At 67.5% G+C, this 17,285-nt stretch overlaps 8 protein-coding genes across 8 annotated transcripts; 7 read left to right on the plus strand and 1 right to left on the minus strand.

Moving 5' to 3' along the window:
• Positions 1–326: 326 nt before the first annotated feature.
• Positions 327–1,837, plus strand: RHOBADRAFT_17417 (uncharacterized protein; the record flags this gene model as incomplete). Its single annotated transcript, XM_018412369.1, has 5 exons — positions 327–447; positions 508–636; positions 718–803; positions 892–1,157; positions 1,315–1,837. Coding segments are annotated over 5 exons (1,125 nt in total), but the record flags the coding sequence as incomplete, so codon positions are not given.
• A 257-nt stretch (positions 1,838–2,094) lies between these two features.
• On the plus strand, positions 2,095–3,880 carry RHOBADRAFT_38700 (uncharacterized protein; the record flags this gene model as incomplete). The annotated part of the gene is made up of 7 exons (XM_018413551.1): positions 2,095–2,315; positions 2,611–2,959; positions 3,041–3,147; positions 3,220–3,341; positions 3,422–3,441; positions 3,513–3,675; positions 3,787–3,880. 7 exons carry the CDS (start codon positions 2,095–2,097, stop codon positions 3,798–3,800), a joined length of 996 nt encoding a protein of 331 aa, XP_018269086.1. The 3' UTR covers positions 3,801–3,880.
• A 223-nt stretch (positions 3,881–4,103) lies between these two features.
• Positions 4,104–5,908, plus strand: RHOBADRAFT_55278 (uncharacterized protein; the record flags this gene model as incomplete). Its single annotated transcript, XM_018417766.1, has 4 exons — positions 4,104–4,156; positions 4,238–4,313; positions 4,392–4,866; positions 4,953–5,908. 4 exons carry the CDS (start codon positions 4,104–4,106, stop codon positions 5,906–5,908), a joined length of 1,560 nt encoding a protein of 519 aa, XP_018269087.1.
• A 190-nt stretch (positions 5,909–6,098) lies between these two features.
• RHOBADRAFT_55279 (uncharacterized protein) lies at positions 6,099–6,978 on the plus strand (the record flags this gene model as incomplete). Its single annotated transcript, XM_018417767.1, has 3 exons — positions 6,099–6,278; positions 6,350–6,571; positions 6,727–6,978. The coding sequence occupies 3 exons, from the start codon at positions 6,099–6,101 to the stop codon at positions 6,931–6,933; spliced, it is 609 nt and encodes a 202-aa protein (XP_018269088.1). The 3' UTR covers positions 6,934–6,978.
• A 49-nt stretch (positions 6,979–7,027) lies between these two features.
• On the minus strand, positions 7,028–11,573 carry RHOBADRAFT_29257 (uncharacterized protein; the record flags this gene model as incomplete). The annotated part of the gene is made up of 19 exons (XM_018412863.1): positions 7,028–7,175; positions 7,291–7,418; positions 7,580–7,688; positions 7,772–7,789; positions 7,867–8,034; positions 8,178–8,404; positions 8,476–8,512; positions 8,595–8,689; positions 8,757–8,773; positions 8,839–9,008; positions 9,115–9,321; positions 9,436–9,485; positions 9,607–9,766; positions 9,850–9,959; positions 10,073–10,328; positions 10,422–10,610; positions 10,697–11,002; positions 11,064–11,090; positions 11,382–11,573. The coding sequence occupies 19 exons, from the start codon at positions 11,571–11,573 to the stop codon at positions 7,098–7,100; spliced, it is 2,544 nt and encodes an 847-aa protein (XP_018269089.1). The 3' UTR covers positions 7,028–7,097.
• A 407-nt stretch (positions 11,574–11,980) lies between these two features.
• On the plus strand, positions 11,981–13,528 carry RHOBADRAFT_55281 (uncharacterized protein; the record flags this gene model as incomplete). The annotated part of the gene is made up of 7 exons (XM_018417768.1): positions 11,981–12,202; positions 12,281–12,502; positions 12,608–12,853; positions 12,948–13,021; positions 13,093–13,222; positions 13,303–13,411; positions 13,474–13,528. The coding sequence occupies 6 exons, from the start codon at positions 11,981–11,983 to the stop codon at positions 13,405–13,407; spliced, it is 999 nt and encodes a 332-aa protein (XP_018269090.1). The 3' UTR covers positions 13,408–13,411; positions 13,474–13,528.
• Positions 13,529–13,699: 171 nt separating this feature from the next.
• Positions 13,700–15,181, plus strand: RHOBADRAFT_55282 (uncharacterized protein; the record flags this gene model as incomplete). Its single annotated transcript, XM_018417769.1, has 2 exons — positions 13,700–14,219; positions 14,298–15,181. 2 exons carry the CDS (start codon positions 13,700–13,702, stop codon positions 15,179–15,181), a joined length of 1,404 nt encoding a protein of 467 aa, XP_018269091.1.
• A 499-nt stretch (positions 15,182–15,680) lies between these two features.
• RHOBADRAFT_38705 (uncharacterized protein) lies at positions 15,681–17,275 on the plus strand (the record flags this gene model as incomplete). The annotated part of the gene is made up of 5 exons (XM_018413552.1): positions 15,681–15,887; positions 16,098–16,390; positions 16,460–16,761; positions 16,843–16,963; positions 17,160–17,275. The coding sequence occupies 5 exons, from the start codon at positions 15,681–15,683 to the stop codon at positions 17,230–17,232; spliced, it is 996 nt and encodes a 331-aa protein (XP_018269092.1). The 3' UTR covers positions 17,233–17,275.
• Between the last annotated feature and the right edge of the window lie 10 nt (positions 17,276–17,285).

Raw genomic sequence — 17,285 nt, forward strand, 5'->3', positions numbered from 1 at the left:
GACGGCGACACCACCTCGAACGACGACGACCTCCCCGGCAACCGCTTGATGTGAGCTCTGCGCATCCACCGAGCGCCCTTCCGTTCGCCGAACCTAACCGAAATACTCCCACACGCAGACCCGAAGCGACGGGCGTCATCGGCGCGTCCGTCTACATCCTCCTCCTCGCCCTCTTCGCCCCACTTCCCTACCTCTCGGCCCTCCTCCCCTCGGCCTTCCACCCCAGCTCCCTCCCCACCCTCAACACGACCGCATCAGCAGCAGCCCAACTCGTCTTCCCCGAGGGCGACCCTTGCGCCGCCCTCCTCCTCGAGGGCTCGCTCGCCTTCCCGCACCACTCGTTCGCGACCTACCTCGCGAGCCTCTTGTCGCTCCTCATCGCCACCTTTCTCGGCTTCTGCGACGACGTGTTCGACATCCGCTGGCGCTTCAAGCTCCCGATCCCAAGTGAGCCGCGACCGCTCCTCCTTGCCCAGGCGGTCGTCGCTGACTCCTTGCCGCTCGCAGTCATCGCGTCGGTGCCGCTCCTCGTCACCTATGCCGCCGGTCACGGCGTCACCGACGTCGTCCTCCCTCGAGTGTTCCGCATCCGCGAGCTCCTCGGCGCAGTCGCGACCAACGGCGTCGTCCACCTCGGTGCGCCCGCGTCTCCCCTCTCTCTCCCAGCGACTCTCGAGAGCGGCCTCACTGACATCTTGAACATGTGCCGCACGACAGGTCCGCTCTACTACCTGTACATGTCGATGCTGTCGACGTTCTGCACCAATAGCATCAACATCCTCGCCGGCGTCAACGGAGTCGAGGTGCGTGCGCGCTCGCTCTCGTCCCGAGTCAGACCATGGCGTTCGAGCCCCGACACTGACTCTCGCTCGATGTGACGCTCTCGCACAGGTCACGCAAGCCCTCGTCATTGCCCTGTCGATCATCCTGAACGACCTCCTGTACCTCACCTTCTCGCTCTCGCCCCTCGTCCCCCTCGTCCCTCACCTCCCCGTCGCCCTCGCATTGCGGCTCCCGCCGCCCGACCAGCTCGCGGCAATGTCGTGGACGGCAGGGTTCGCGCACGGCAGCCGCGAGCTCGCCGACCGCCACGCGTTCAGCCTGTACTTCATGCTGCCGCTCGTCGGCGTGTGCCTCGGGCTCCTCAAGCACAACTGGTGCGTCGCGCCGGTCCTCCCTCTCTCTCTTGCGCACTCGTCGATGATGTCTCTCGGGATCTCGCGACGAGGCGCTGTCGAGACGGGCTCCAGCGCCGTCGCACCGAGTCAGCCTCACACTCACTCGAGCACACTGACCCGTCTCGCCCTCGCACAGGTACCCGTCCCGAGCGTTCGTCGGCGACACGTTCTGCTACTTCTCGGGCATGGCGTTTGCCGTCGTCGGCATCCTCGGCCACTTCAGCAAGACCCTACTCGCGCTCTTTGTCCCGCAAATCGTCAACTTTGTCTACTCGACGCCGCAGCTGTTCGGCCTCGTCCCGTGCCCGCGCCACCGCCTGCCGCGCCTCGACCCGGCGACGGGCAAGCTCACGCCGTCGTGGGCCGTCGTCCGGCCGCGCGTGCAGCGCACCTCGCGCGACAAGGCGGGCGTCGCGCTCCTCGTCGCGCTCGAGCGCGTCGGGCTCGTCGCCCTGCAGCGCGACCCGCACTCGCGCGACGTGACGGCGACGACCAACCTGACGGTGCTCAACCTGCTCCTGTTGCGCGGCGGCAGCGTGCGCGAGGACACGCTCACCAAGCGGCTCGCGGCGTGCCAGGTTGCCGGGACGGTGCTCGCGTTTGCGCTGCGGTACGGCGCGGGACGGTGGGCGTACGGGGAGGAGGGAGGGAGGGCGTAGCGGGGCAGGGGGACTAGCGGTGTGCATAGCTGAGCTGTCGAACGTGGAGGAGCGAGCGCTCGAGAGGTGTAAAGCGGTTCCGGCCCGCGCCCTTTGCTCGCTCGCCCGTGCGCTCCTTGCAGGTAACTGTCGAGCACGGCAGCCGTGTGTCTCCCACGAGAACGAGCGAGAGCGGATGGCCGCGGAGAGACTCAGAAACCCCCACTCGCCTCACGCTCAACCTTGGTCTCGCTCTCACCACCAGCTCACTCGCAACCATGCTCGCCCTCCGCGCCTCTCGCGCCCTGCCGCGCACTCTTCCGACCCTCGCCCTCCAGCACCGCGCCCTGCACGCCTCGTCCTCGGCCGCCCAGCGCCAGATCGAGCACTTGACCGTCGTCGGCGCGGGCCTCATGGGCGCCGGCATCGCCCAGGTCGCCGCCGCGTCCGGCGTCAAGGTCACCATGACCGACGTGAGCGACGGTGCGCTCGAGAACGGGTGCGTCCCTGCCCCCTTGAGGAGAGCGAGGAGCGAGTCCGGCTACCTCGGGCGACCGGTGGGGAGGGCGACGAGCGGCGCGAGGGGGCACAGGCGGCTCGTGCAGGTGCAGCAGGCGGTCGGGCGGTGTACGGACAGCGGGCGCAAGGGCGCAGCAGCCTTGCAGCGCGAGGGCGACACTTGCTCCTCTCCCCGAGCGGGCACTCTCCCTTCGACCTGCTCGAGGAGCCGGCAACGCCCAACCTCGGCCTCTTTGCGGCCAGACTCACTGACACCTCGTCCGTGCACGCAACAGCCGCAACATCATCACCAAGTCGCTCACCCGCATCGCCCGCAAGAAGTCGCCCGACGACCCGGCCGCCCAGCGCGCCTTCGTCGACTCGGTGTTCGCCAACCTGTCGACGACGACGTCGGCCCCCGAAGCCGTGTCGTCGACCGACCTCGTCGTCGAGGCTATCGTCGAGCACCTCCAGACCAAGCAGGAGCTGTTCCGCCGCCTCGACGACGTCGCGCCAAAGGAGGCCATCTTTGCGAGCAACACGAGCAGCCTGTCGATCACGCGCATCGCCGAGACGTGCTCCGAGGCGAGGAGGACTCGCTTTGCCGGGTTCCACGCGTTCAACCCGGTGCCGCAGATGAAGCTCGTGCGTCGCCGCCGTTCCTCCTCGTCAGGACGTTCCCCTTGAGCGCGCGCACTGACTACATGAGCGACTCGTCGCGCACAGGTCGAGGTCATTTCGACGGAGAAGACGCTGCCCGAGGTGACGACCGCGCTCCTCGACCTGTGCAAGCGCATGAAGAAGGTGCCTGTCCAGTGCGCCGACACGCCCGGGTCCGTCCCTCTCCTCTCTCCCTCCTCCTCGCCCACCCATGGTCGCCCACTGACACTCGCTCCCGACGACAGGTTCATCGTCAACCGCCTGCTCGTGCCGTACCTCCTCGAGGCGATCCGCATGGTCGAACGAGGAGAGGCGACGCCTGAGGACATCGACACGGCCATGAAGCTCGGTGCCGGCGTCCCCATGGGTGCGTCCCGTCTACCACGAGCTCGAAGAGTCTAGGCGCACGTCAACTGACTCTTCTTTGGCCTTCCTTGACGAACGCAGGCCCGCTCGAGCTCTCGGACGTGCGTCCTCGTCTCCCTCCCTCCCCCTCCCTCGCGCCCTCGCTCACTCACCCATCCGTCCATGCCCGCAGTTCGTCGGCCTCGACACGCTGTCGCACATCGCGTCGGGCTGGCGCGCCGAGCGCGTCTCGACGGGCGAGATCGACGCCAAGCAGGTCGAGGAGGTCGGCCTGCTCGAGAAGCTCGTCGGCGAGGGCAAGAAGGGGAGGAAGAGCGGTCAGGGCCTGTTCGACTGTGCGTCTTTGCGAGTCCCCGTCTCTGCGCGCCGGCGCTGCAGCCCTGCGCGGGCGGCGGCGCCGGCTGTCGCCGTCGTACTCAGCGCTGACCCTATTCCCTCGCCGGCAGACTCGGACAAGTAGACCCTAATTCCCTCTTCCCTGTACAACCTGTCTCGCGCCCGAGCCAGGGAACCATGCAGTGCAGCCGTCGTTTTGCCTTCCCCCGCGAGCGGTGACCGTGGCCGCGAGGCTGTCGCGCTATTCGCCTCTGGACTTTTCGCTGCCTTTCTCGTCCACATTGTGAGAGTATGAGAGAGCGAGTGAGCCCGAAAGAACGGCTCGTCGCGGTGCTTTGTCGGTCGTCGAGTCGACCAGCCGCTCTCATCGGGGTCGACTCGCTCTTGGTCGTCGTCTACTCGCCTCGCCGCCACAGCTGCCGCGAGAATGGCCCCTGCCGCCTTTGCTGCATCGCTCGCACAGCTCACGGGACTCGACAGGTGCGCCGTGCTTGTCCTCGTTGCGCTCTGCCGACCTCCCTCGTCCTGACCTCACCCGACCTTGCACTGTCCACCATGCAGCGACACGGCCAAGGAGCAGCTTCTGCCTCACCTCGAATCGCTCCAGAGCCAGTCGGAAGTGCGCAACTACCTCGATGTGCGTCCTCCCTCCCTTCCGCCTCCTCCCCACCTCCCCTCGCCTCGCGCTTGCTGACCCTCCTCGTCCTGGCCACAGTCCCTCCTCGCACCCGGTCCCGCCGCGCAATCTTTCATCGCGTCCTACCTCGCCTACCGCTTCCCTTCCGCCCCTGCCGCCTCGACCACCGCCGCCGCCGCGAGCGGCACCTCGTCCTGGGCCAGCACGCCTGCGGGCTCGCGCGCGCCGAGCCCGTTCGGCACCACGAGCGGCGCACGCCCCCACGGCAAGGCGCGCAACGACAGCCCTGCAGGAGGGCGGGCGCCGAGCGTGCCGCGCGCGGCCGTCGCAGGAGGCGTGCAGGTGCGGGTGGCGCCGGCGCCGGCGCCGAGGGCGCAGCCTGCGGGCGCACAGGGCGGCAAGGGCAAGGGCAAGGGCAAGGGCAAGGAGGAGGCCGAGCCGGAGCTCGAGCTGTCGGAGGAGGCGGTCAAGGAGCTGCTCGAGATCGGGAGGGAGCTCAAGGCGTTTGACGCGAGGGCGGCCGAGAAGGCCAAGAGGAGTTGCTTCTGCCAAGGTGCGTCCTCCTTCAACTCTCTCGAGCGCATCTATCTCTGCCAGAGATATCCGGATCTGACTGTTGGTGGACCTCATCGCGCGCAGCCCGCCAGCACCCCCTCTCGCCCTACATCCCCCTGTGCCCCTCCTGCGCCCTCGTCCTCTGCACCCTCAACAGCCCCGCCCTGCGTTGCCCCTCATGCTTGCACTTTCCCCTCCTCTCGTCGGCCACGACCGCGTCGCACATCGCCGCGCTCCAGTCGCGCCGCGAGGACCTCATCGCGCGCGAGAAGCGCCGCGCCGCCGCCGCTCGCGAGCAGGACGCACGCGAGCGCGCCGCGATCCGGTTCCCGACGCTCGGCATGGACATGGACGGGATCCGGCGCGCGGAGCAGGCGCAGCGGAGCTACGCTGGGCACGCCGGCGGCGGGAGCGGCGGGCTCGCCGAGCGGATCGAGCGCACGTTCGAGGAGCGGGCGGCGGCGAGCGCGAGGGAGCAGCAGCTGAGCAGGGCCCGGGGCGGTGCGGCGGCGCAGGGCGGTGCGGGAGGGAGGGTCCTCCGCCTCGACGGCAAGACGGGCAAGGTCAAAGTCCAGACCAAGGTGGTGCGCCCGGCGGCCAAGGGCAAGGGCTCGGTCGTCGCCGAGGAGACGACGGGCGTCATCGCGCCCGACGAGCACGACGACGGCCTCGTGCCGTTCGTCGACGAGGACGACGACGGCGTGCGGGGCGAGCCGGCGCTGCGCTCCCGCAAGGGCGACGACCTCGCGCGCCTGTCGCGCCCGAGCGCCGAGGACGGGCGCGTCTTTGTCAACGTGACGCTTGACGAGGCCGACCGGCCGATCTGGGCAGCGCAGGACGAGGCGTTCATCAACGGCGGCGGCGGCGACGACGACGAGGAGGGGACGTTCGACGCCGGCGTCGCGTCGTCGGCGTTTGTCCAGCCCGCTCGGCCGGCCGTCCCGGGTGCGCCTGCGCCCAAGGAGGAGACAAAGAGCAAGAGGCGGCGCGGCGGCCAGGGTGCGGGCAAGGCGGCGGGCGAGACGTCGACGGCGGCGTAGCTCCTCTCGCGACTCGCATCCTGTTCTCGCCGGTCCAGTCTCTCGACAATTCTCGTGACTCTGTGAGAGTGGCCCAGAGCTAGAGCGCGCTGCACGGCGAGCTGCTGCAGAGAGTCGCTGACTTCATCGACGCTCCGCCACCTTCGAGTTCCCGCAGCTCCGCTTGCTACCACACACTCGCTCTCTCGCCATGGCCTTCCGAGCTTCGACTCGCCTCCTCGCAGCAGGTGTTCAGGGCCTGTCGCCCAACGCGACCGCCGAGCTCGCCGCCGAGCTCCTCCCGCCTCTCCCACTCTACCGCCGGCTCCTGCGCGTCCACCGCAAGGTCCTGCCCGCCGAGCTGCGCATCTTTGGCGACGACTACGTCAAGGTGCGCCCGCCTCTCCCCCTCCCCTCCGACAGCGAGCGCTGACCTCTCGATCACCACCCACCCGGCAACAGGCCGAGTTCCGCCGCACGCGCTCGACCGACAACCCGTTGCACATCGTCGGGTTCCTGTCCGAGTGGAAGAAGTACCTCGACTACCACGAGGCGCAGCTGCCCGGAGCGGCGCCGCAGCGAGGCGCGACGGCCGAGGTCGAGGAGGCGGTGCGCAGGGAGCGGGTCGACGAGATGAGCAGGGCAAAGCCGGGCAAGGCGCTCGATCCGAGCATCCTCGAGACGGTGCGTCGTCTCTCCCCCTCCTCTCGGTGTGCGCGCAAGACGAGCCGAGCCATGAACCTGACCCTTTCACTCTCCTTCGTCGTCCTCCCTCCCCCACCTCCCGCGCTCCTCGACCTTCCCGTTCTTCCTCGACGATCGACCTGCCACCACGACAGCTCTCGGCCGACCAGATCGGCCAGCTCTACGAGCTCTTCTCGGCGACCAAGGACGTCTACCTCTCGCCCGAGGAGCTCGAGCAGAAGCTCGCCGCAGAGGGCCACGGCCAGGAGGGGATTCCGGCAGGGTCGGTCCTGCCCGACCTGGGCCAGGCGACGCGGATAGGGGGTGAGGGCAAGGGCGAGGGTGAGGGCGAGAAGCGGTAGTTCGGCAGGCGTGCACGATCATTCGCTGCGCCCGATCTTTCTTTCTTTCTCTCTGAGGGTCCGAGAGCAGCTCTCGAGAGGCTCGAGGACAGACACGAGGACAGACACACAAAGTTGCGCAAACAGACAGCGCACCGCTACAGAAGAGAGAACCCGCTCGCCGCTCAGAACAGCATGTACCCTCGGCCGAGCGCGACCTTGGTCGCCGGCGGCACCGTGCAGTGGACGCCGTCGGCCTCGACCTGTGCACGTGCTTTCAGTCATCGTGCTCGTCGTCGAGAGAGAGGGGGCGCGAGAGAGGAGGAGGCAGGAGAGAGGGACAAGGCAAGGGCGGAAAAGGCGAGAGGGACGACGCACCCTGTAGCTTTCCGGGTCGATCTTCATCTTTGGCGTCGCCGTGTTGTTCTTCATGTCGCGCTTCGAGATGTTGCGGCAGTTCTTGACGGCCTCGACCCGCTTCGAGAGGCCGTACGAGGCGATCGTGCCTGCGGGCGAGCGAAGAAAGGGTGCGAGGGGCGGGACGAGGGGGCAAGACGAGGTCAATTGGGCTCAGGTTGTCGGTGGATACCTCGACGCGAAGGAGGACGGCTGCCCTGGAGCGAGCCACGGAACGGCTCGACGTAGAAAGGAGGACCGAGCGACGCACCCGTGTCGATCGAGAGCTGCGAGACGAACAGCATCGAGGTCAAGGCCGCCGCCTTCGGGTGCGAGCCCCACATCGGTCGGCCAATGACGGGCTGAACGGTCGGGATGCTCTGCGGGCGAGAGTCGAGGCGAGAAGGGAGAGAGTCAGTTTGGGAAGGTCGACTCGATTCGAGGCGCGAGGGAGGTCACGCACGGCGTTGGCGTCGCCCATCTGCGCACACGAGAAGCGCGTCAATACTGCTGAACGAGAGACAGGGCTGGGAGAGAGAGAGGGAGAGAGGGACGCACGTTGGCCCACGCAATGACGCCGCCCTTGATGATGGTCTCGGGCCGCACGCCAAAGTTGTGCGGCTTCCACAAGACGAGGTCGGCGAGCTTGCCGACGGCGACGTCGCCGACGAGGTGCGAGATGCCGTGCGTGATGGCCGGGTTGATCGTGTACTTGGCGATGTAGCGCTGCGGGGAGGACGAGGTGCGCAAGGAGATTGCGAGAGAGGGAGGACGGGAGCGAGTCAGTCGTCCGCAGAAGTTCACCGCCACGACCGCAGCATCATGCTGTGGGCGTACGGACACGGCTCGAGAGGACGACTGAGACGCACCTTGACCCTCTCGTTGTCGACCCCCTCCCTCGTCTCCTCCCTGAGCGGGCCCACGCACTCCTTCATCTTGTTGGCCGTGCGCCACGTGCGCGACACGACCTCGCCGATGCGGCCCATGGCCTGGGCGTCGGACGAGATGATCGAGATGGCGCCCGAGTCCTGCAGGACGTCCTCGGCTGCGACCGTCTCGGCGCGAATGCGCGACTCGGCAAAGGCGACGTCCTCAGCTGCGGACAGAGGGCCCGAAGAGTGAGCGACGAGGGGCGTCTGGGTGGGAGCGGCGAGGGGTGGGACGTACGGATGGAGCGATCGAGGTGGTGGCAGACCATGAGCATCTGCGCGCGCAAGAGGGGTCGTCAGTCGCTCGTCGACGCGCCTCCTCCTCGTACGATGCGACACGGAGATTTTGGGACGCACGTCGAGATGCTCGTCGAGCGTGTTGACAGCGTAAGGGCGAGTCGGGTTGGTCGAGCTGGGCAGGACGTTCTCGAGCTCGCACACCTGGATGATGTCTGCGGCGAGGGCGGGTCAGTATCGGGTCAAGCGGCGCTTGTCGTCGAGTGGAACGAGCGTGCTCACCGGGTGCATGTCCTCCTCTGTCGCGAGGAAGAAGGTCAGAGACGGTCCGGACGAGCGAGGAGAAGGGAGAGGAGGGACGGACCCGGCTCCCTCGGTGTGGTACGTGTGGATCGTGCGGCCCTTGAACGCGCCGATCGTGTCCTCGACAAAGCCCGCCTCGTTGAGCGTGTCCGAGTGGATGTTGACCTGCACGTCGAAGCGGTCGCCGATGTCGAGCGCGGCGTCGATGGCGGCGGGCGACGTGCCCCAGTCCTGCGGGTACGCGAGCGTCAGGGCGACCCCCTCATCAAGCATCGGCGCAGTACGACCGAAGACCGCTGAGCTGCGCAGAGAGAGAGAGGAAGAACGGCCGACGCACCTCGTGCAGCTTGAGCCCTCCCGCGCCAAAGCGGACCTGGTCCTCGAGGCCCTTTGGCCCGCTATCGTTGCCCTTGCCCGTGAAGAGGAAGTTGAGCGGCAGGTCGTCCGAGGCGGCCATCATCGTGTGCATGTAGGTCTGCGACGGCGTGCAGGTCGTCGCGCACGAGCCGGCCGAAGGCCCGGTGCCGCCGCCGATGACGGTCGTCTGCGCGCAGGTACATGAGCGTCAGTACCTCTTCACGCCGAACTCGAACCGGACCCGGGGCAACGTGTTGTGCAGGCGCAGGCCGAGAAAGACAAGAGGAAGTAGCCGACGCACGATACCGCTCGCGAGCGCCTCGGTGCAGCTTTGCGGGCAGATGTAGTGCACTGCGGGCCGGATGGTACGTCGTCAGGGCCGGATGGTACGTCGTCAGGGCCGTGTACACGTCGTCGTCGAGCCCCATGGGCAGGAACGACGGCTCGAGAGGAGGAGGACGAGCCGACGCACCGTGCGCGTCGATGGCGCCCGCCGTGAGGATGAGCTTCTCGCCAGCGATGACCTCGGTGTTGACGCCGACGACCATGCCCTCGGTGATGCCGTCCATGACGTCCGGGTTGCCGCCCTTGCCGATGCCGACAATGTTGCCCTTCTTGAGCCCGACGTCGGCCTGCGAGCGGACCGTGCGGCGACGAGTGAGCTCTCTCGCTCGACGGCGACGACGCAGTGACCGAAGAAGGAGGAGGGACGCACCTTGTAGATGCCGTTCCAGTCGATGATGAGCGCGTTGGTGATGATGCAGTCGAGCGTCGCCGAGTCGGGCTGGTTCGCCATCTGGCCCATGCCCTCGCGAATGACCTTGCCTGCGGGCGTGTAGAGCAGCGTGAGTCGGCAGTCTCGTCGAACGCAGCCGCCGAGGGTCGTCGCGGGGCGACGACGATCCAGGACGGCGAGGCGAGAGGACGAGCCGACGCACCTCCTCCGAACTTGCACTCGTCGCCGTACACCGTCTCGTCGCGCTCGACCTCGACCCACAGCTCGGTGTCGCCAAGCCGCACGCGGTCGCCGACGGTCGGGCCGTACATGCTCGCGTAGCTCTCGCGGCTGAGCTCGTAAGGGGCGATGCGCGCCGGGTCGGACGACGCGACGGCCGACGGCTCGGGCGAGTGCGAGAAGCCGAGCGAGATGAGGCGCGACAGGGCCTTGGACGACAGCGAGAGGTCGGCAAAGTCCTTGGTGTAGGCCGTGTTGAGGAGGAGGTTGCCGCCTGTTGAGCGCGCGAGGAGGGTCAGGGTCCGGCTCTGCGGGTCTCGGAACGTGGTGACGAGGGAACGAGGGGACGCACCCGAGACGACCTGGTTGCCGGCAATCTGGACGAGCGTGACGGTTTTGGTGTCGCCCGGCTCGAAGCGGACGGCCGTGCCCGCAGCAATGTCGAGCCGCTTGAAGAAGGCCTTCTCGCGGTCGAACGACATGGCACGGTTCACCTCGCTAAAGTGGAAGTGCGAGCCGACCTGTGCGTATGGCGAATCGGCGTATCAGTGTCCCGCTCGCTCCGTGAGGAGCTGGCGAGTGGAGAAGGCGGATACGGTGGACGCACCTGGATCGGCCGGTCACCCGTGTTGGTGACCTTGAGCTTGATGCGCTCGCGGCCCTCGTTGATCCGGATCGTCTCTTGGCGCAGGACGAGCGCACCGGGGAGCTCGTCGTCCGACAGGCCGACAGGCTCCTCGATGCCCTTGGGGAAGACGCCCTCGGCAGGCAAGGGCAGGAACGAGCCGTACAGGGCGAGCGTGAGGTCGTCGTCGACCGACGCGCTGCAGATCGGGTCGTGCACGGTGACGAGGAAGACGCCGTCGGGAAAGGCACCCTCGACTTGGAGCTCGTGGAGAAGCGCTGGAACGTGCTGCGGGGGGCAGGACGGTCAAGTTTCGCCGGAGAAGATGAGTGTGGGTCACGAGACGCACAGGTTGGACGTGAACGCGACCGAGGATCTTCTTGCCTGCGCAGGGAGGGAGGGAGAGAGTGTCAGTCGACCGTGTCCTGAGAGTCACGGCAAGGTGAAAGTCGTCGAGCCGGACGAAGGAGCGCGACTCGAGCCCAGCCCTATCGCGCTCGCCAAGTGGCACGGGACGCCTCGACGGAGCTCGTGCGCGATCCCTCGCTCGTCCAGCACGCCTCGTTGAGGATATCGCCGCCTCGCCCGCTTCGCCCGTCCACGTCTCCGTCTCGGCGAGCGACTCGTGCGAGAGACTATCGCTCCGGGGCATGGCCAAGAGAGAGACGAGGGACGCACCGATGCTCATGAGCTCTGCGACCGAGTGGTTGCCATCGCGGATGAGCTCGTGGAGGACGGCGCAGATGAGGCCGGTGGCCTCTGCGACGTTGAGGCGCAGGCCGCGGGCGAGGCGCTTCTGGGCGAGGGTGCCGGCCTGCGAGATGACGAGCTTGTCGATCTCGCGCGGCAGGAGGTGCATCGTTGGGCGCGGCGAGTCGAGGGCCGAGGGGGTCGCAGAGGTGGGGAGGCGAGGGTGGTCGACGGCGACGGGGGCGTGTTGGTGTGCGGCGCAGCTGTCGGGCCTGAATAAAGAGCCTGCGAGTCGAGTAGGCGCTGCTGCACTGGTGCTCGAGGTCGTGGTCGAGCCGGGGAAGCGGGCGACGAGGACCGACGGCCGACTCGCTCAACCTCCTCGACCGACAAGCCGCACACTGCTGTGACAAGAACTGCTACCGCCTAAGCGCAAGTCTATCGACCGACCCACGCAGCGGCGCACAGCCGCGACCCCTCGTTGCCGAGCCACCGTCTCGCCGTCCATCCTCATCAGTCCACCCCTCGACACTCCTTTCGCCAACGCTTACCAGCCCGAGCCGACTCGCCGTCGCCATGGCAGAAGCTACCGCTCCTCCCTCCCCCTCGTCGTCCTCGGACCCGCTCCCCGACACCATCTTCTCGCCCGTCCACCTCGTCAAGCGCGGCTGGTGCACCGTCGCCAACGACAAGAAGCGCGCACCGGCACCGCACAAGCTCTACTACGAGCTCCACGGCGACGACAAACCCTCGAGCCACCGCCTCGTCTTCATCATGGGCCTCAACAACTCGTCGTTCGTACGTCGCCGACCCTTCTTCCCTTCTCTCGCGACGTCGCAGAGAGCAGCCACTGACTCGTCGCGCCTCCTCGTCCAGGCCTGGCACCACCAAGTGTCGCACTTTGCCGCCCTGCCCGGCTACGCGGTCCTCGTGTTCGACAACCGCGGCGTCGGCTGGTCCGACACCCCGCTCGGGACGTACTCGACGTCCGAGATGGCCAAGGACGTCGAGGAGCTGCTCGACTACGTCGGCTGGACCGAGGACAAGTCGCTCAATGTGGTCGGCGTGTCGATGGGCGGCATGCTCGCCCAAGAACTGGTGCGTCGCGCCTGCTCTCCCTTCGCGGCTCACGCCTGCGCACGCAGGAGCGCGATTTGTTGCTGTGGTAGTGCGCGCGACTCACCGACTCTTTCGTACCCGCAGGCCCTCCTCATCCCGACCCGCATTCGCACCCTCCTCCTCACCTCGACCCAGTCGGGCTCGCGCTTCACCCTCCCGCCGTGGAAGGCGGCGAGCATGTTCCTGCGCCTCAGCTCGGGCACGGTCCGCACCCCGGCGGCCCAGATCGAGCTCGTCACCAACACGCTTTTTCCCGAGGCGTGGCTCGACGAGGTGGTGCACGAGGAGGGCGAGTTCAAAGGCAAGACGCGCAGGGACCAGGTCGAGGCGGTGCGTCTCCCTTTCACTCTTTCTCTCTCTCCCTCTCTCTTGAGCCAGACCGTGACGTGTACGGAGGACGGCGCTGACCCCGCTCGCGTCGCAGGACTTTTTGCGGCGTTACCACATCGGCCGTCGACAAACGCCTCGAGGGCAGCTTGGACAGATGGTCGCCGTCATGTGCGTCTCGCGCTCTCTCCCTTTCTCTCTACCTGCGTGTGGCTCACGTGCGCACGACGTCGAGCTCGCAGGAAGCACCGTGTCTCGACTGAGCGCCTCGCCCGACTCGCCGCGTCCGTGCCGCACATCGCCATCATCCACGGCACCGACGACAACCTCATCCATGTCGACCGCGCTCACGAGCTCCACAAGGACCTTCCGGTGCGCCTCCTCTTTCCCCCACCCTCGGCGGCGTCGATGCAAGTGAGCGGGGACTGATCTCGACCTCCTCAATTCTGCAGGGCTCGCGGCTCAAGATCGTCGAGAACGCCGGGCACGCCTTGCCGAGCCAGATCAAGAACGACTACAACGCCTGGATCCAGGAGCACGTCGAGCGGGAAGGCTGAGCCGGTCCGTCCTCCAGTCTTCTCGGTCGGTTCCTCGCGCAGGGTACTGATCGTCCTCGCCTACAGTCTCGACGAGTCGCTGTACATACGTGTCCGCCTGCAACGTGGTCGAGTTGTTGTCGCTGTTCCTCCTCGGCGCCATCTTTCTTTTGAGACACGCCGGCGCGATCGGTGCTCGGAGATGATCTCGCTCTTCGCGTCGCATCGCCGTCGACGCTCGTCAAGTCGCCGTTCCTCCCTCTCGTCGTCCATCTTCCTTTCCTCCAGGCCATCGACATCAGTACGACCGACCATGGCGGCGCCGACCCTCCCCGTCGAGCTCATCCTCCAGACGATCCTCCTCTCGCTCGACTCGGCGCCAACGACGCCTCGCCCGCTCAGCGACCCGCCCTCGTCAGCCTCGGCCGGCTCAACCACGCCTCGCGTCGACGAGGAAGACCGACGCGCCGCCGCGACCGTCTCGCCCTCCCGCACGAGCCTCGTGCGCTTGTACACCCTCACAAGCCGCACTTTCCGCTCCCTCTCCCAGCCCCTCCTCTTCCGCCATCCCGTCCTTCCTACACCCACATCCCTCCGCACCTTCATCGCCGCCGTCGAGAACGAGGAGGACGGCGGACGCCTGGGCGAGGCGGTGCGCAGCCTGACGGTCGGACCCGCGAGCGCAACGAGCTGCGGCGCACGCCTCGGCGCGAGCGCGTGGAGCTGCGCGTCGGTGGACCTGGGCAGATTGGCGCGAGCGTGCGGGAACGTGCGGGAGCTCACGCTGCGCGGCGTCGAGCGCATGCGCCTGGACGACCTCGTCGAGATGCGCCGTGAGCAACCCTCTCCTCCTCCTGCCGCGGACGTCGAGACGAACCCCTCCTAACGTGTCGCCATCTCCCTCGATACAGACCTGCGCGCCCTGACCATCGAGGGCTCCTCTCTCGCGTCGACGAGGGACCGGCCGCTCGTCCCCGCCCTCCCCGCCCTCCCCGTCACCAACCTCGCCCTCATCAACTGCCGACCCTCGCCCTCGTCCCTCAACTCCGCCATCTTCCCATCCGTCAAGGCTCTGCACCTCGTCGTCCCCGGCGCGAGTCGAGCCGCCCCCGACGAGCTCGTCGACTTCCTGCGAGGCGTCGCGCCGCAGTTGCGCTCCCTCTCGGTCCACGATCAAGCCGCACACGATCCCGCCACGAGCCTGTCGCTCGTCCATCCCGACATCATCGAGACGATCTATGACGCGTTCCCCTCCATGACCTCCCTCGTCCACCTCGACGTCGTCAACGCCATCCCGACGCACGCCCTCTCACTCCTCCCCCTCTCGACCCTCGCCTCCCTCCGCACCATCTCCCTCTCCCTCGACGGCGTCCTCGCGAGCGGTGCGGCGCGCAAAAAGCTCCGCTGGGCGCCCCTCGCCGACTCGCTCCTGCACGACGCCCTCGCGGCCCTGCGCATCCTCCTCCTCCCGCCAGAGGCCCTCTTTCCCTACAAGGGCGTCAACGCCGACGACCTGGCGACGCTCTCGAGCTGGGTTCGCGCCCTGCAGCGCAGCAAGGCGCTCGAGCGCGTCGTCCTGCCCTCGAGGGCGTCCGAGGATGGGCTCGGCGAGATGGTGCGCGAGCTCCGAGGCGAGCTCAAGCGCTGGGACCGGCGGGTCGAGCTCGTCGATGCCGGCGTCGAGGTCGACTTGGACGTCGAGGGACGGTCGGGACGAGGCGGGTTCTGGAGCGAGGTCCGGCGTAGGGAGCGGGAGGAGCGCGAGGCGAGCGGGGCGGGCGAGGGCTCCTTATGAGGGCGCACGCGCGGCGGGTGTTCGTGTCGACGACGGACGCTGGAACGCCGAGTCCTCGAGCCGTGTCCAACTACACGCGGCGTCGCCAGCAAGCGAGAGAAGAGCCGCTCTCGAGCCTCCTGCTCGCGCTGCGTTTCCGCACTTCACGGTTGGCAGAGACTTGCCCGTCCAGCGCATGACCGTGTCGACTGTGCATAGCTACGCGCCTGAGCGTCCACGAGCCGAGCGTATGGAACTCGCTCACTCGGGCTCGGCCGAGGCGACCGCCTTGAACCTCGCCTCGCTCGCTATCTCGCCCTCACACCGCTCAGCACTGCACGCCGACATGTCGTTCCAGCTCACCGATGCTCAGAAGAGCCAGGTGCGCCCCGCGTCCTCTCTCGTTCCCCCGTTGTCCTCCCTCGTCTCCCTTCTGCCGCGAGAGGTGATGAGGACGCAGGGCAGCGTCTACACGCTGAGGCGGCTTGCGCAGTGGCTGGGAGGGTGGACAGACTCTTGCATGGGCCGTGCGTGTCCGTGGCGGCACGCTGGAGACCCCCCGTCGCACCTTGACCCTCACCCCCACCTCCTCAACCCGACTCGAACTAAACTCGTCCTCCCGCAGTTCGAGGCGGATGGGTACCTCGTCATTCGCGACTTCTTCACCAAGACGCAGGCTGGCAAGCTGCTCGAGACGAGCCAGCGCTTGTTGCGCGAGTTCGACATTGTGCGTCCTCCTCCCCTCCTTCCCTCCCCTCTCCTCTTCCCTCCTCGTCCGTCCACGCCCCTTTCCCCTCATCCACGCCCCTTCTCCTCTTCCCTCCTCGTCCCTCCACGCCCCCTCCCCCTCATCCACGCCCCTTCTCCTCCCATACGCCCGCCTCCCTCCCTGCTCCTCGGTGAACTGACCGTCTCTCGTCCCCACCCTGTCTCGCAGGCCGACCATCCCATGACCCAGTTCGTCGGTACGGCCGAGGCGTCGTCCAAGAAGCACGTCGGCGACGCCTACTTCCTCGAGTCGGGCGACAAGGTCCGGTTATTTTTCGAACCGGCCGCGTTCGGGCCCGACGGGCAGCTCAACCGCCCTAAAGAGCTCTCGGTGAACAAGATCGGGCACGCGCTCGCCATGCTCGACCCCGACTTTCGCGCGTTCACCTTCTCCGACGACGTCAAGAACCTCGTGCGCGACCTCGGCTTCCACGAGGACCCAAAGGTCATCCAGTCGATGGTGTGCGTCCCGCGTCCTCTCGCCTCCTCGAGTCCCCGACGGCAGTCGCTCACCCTCGTCTCTCCCGGCAGCATCTGCAAGCAGCGCGAGGTCGGCGGCAAGGTCGGCTCGCACGACGACCAGACGTTCTTGACCACGCGACCGAGCACCGCCATGGGCCTGTGGTTCGCGCTCGAGGACTGCACGCCCGAGAACGGCTGCCTGTCGTTTGTGCCGGGCAGCCACAAGGTCAACGCCAAGGTGACGAAACGGCTCGTGCGGGCTCCGGGAGGCGGGACGGAGCTCGTCACGGTGCCCGGCATGGAGGACGAGCCAAAGGTGGACTGGGACCAGGAGGACGTCAACTGGGTGGCGGCGCCTTGCTCGGCTGGCGGTGCGTCCTCGCCCTTCTCTTCCTCCTCCTATGTGTCGACTCGCCTTGACGTGCACTGACGATCCTCTCGACACGACGCAGATCTCGTCCTCATCCACGGCGCGGTCATTCACCGGAGCGAGAAGAACCTGAGCAGCAAGTCGCGGTTCATCTACACGTTCCACTGCATCGAGGGCTCGGCCGAGTGGCTCGACGACAACTGGTGCGTCCCATCTTCCTCCCTGTCCCACGCCTCGGTCTGCACATCGGTGCCGGCGCGCCCGAGCGCTCCTGCCCCCTCCCTCTCGGCCTCGCCGCGCAGCCCTGCCGTCGCAGGACGATTCATGACCGACGTCGACCTCGTCGTACCACCTCACGAGCTTGACGAGCGCCTGCACTGACGCACCTCGATCCCGCAGGTTGCAGCCGACGCCCGAGATGCCCTTCCCCTCCCTTTTCTCGACCTCGCCCGCCATGAACGACGCGCCTTGATCTTTTCGAGCCGACCTACTGCGACGAATGTCCCCGACCAGTCTGTATGTCGT

The sequence above is a fragment of the Rhodotorula graminis genome, assembly GCF_001329695.1.
Source record: "Rhodotorula graminis WP1 unplaced genomic scaffold RHOBAscaffold_12, whole genome shotgun sequence".
NCBI classification, from domain to species: domain Eukaryota; kingdom Fungi; phylum Basidiomycota; class Microbotryomycetes; order Sporidiobolales; family Sporidiobolaceae; genus Rhodotorula; species Rhodotorula graminis.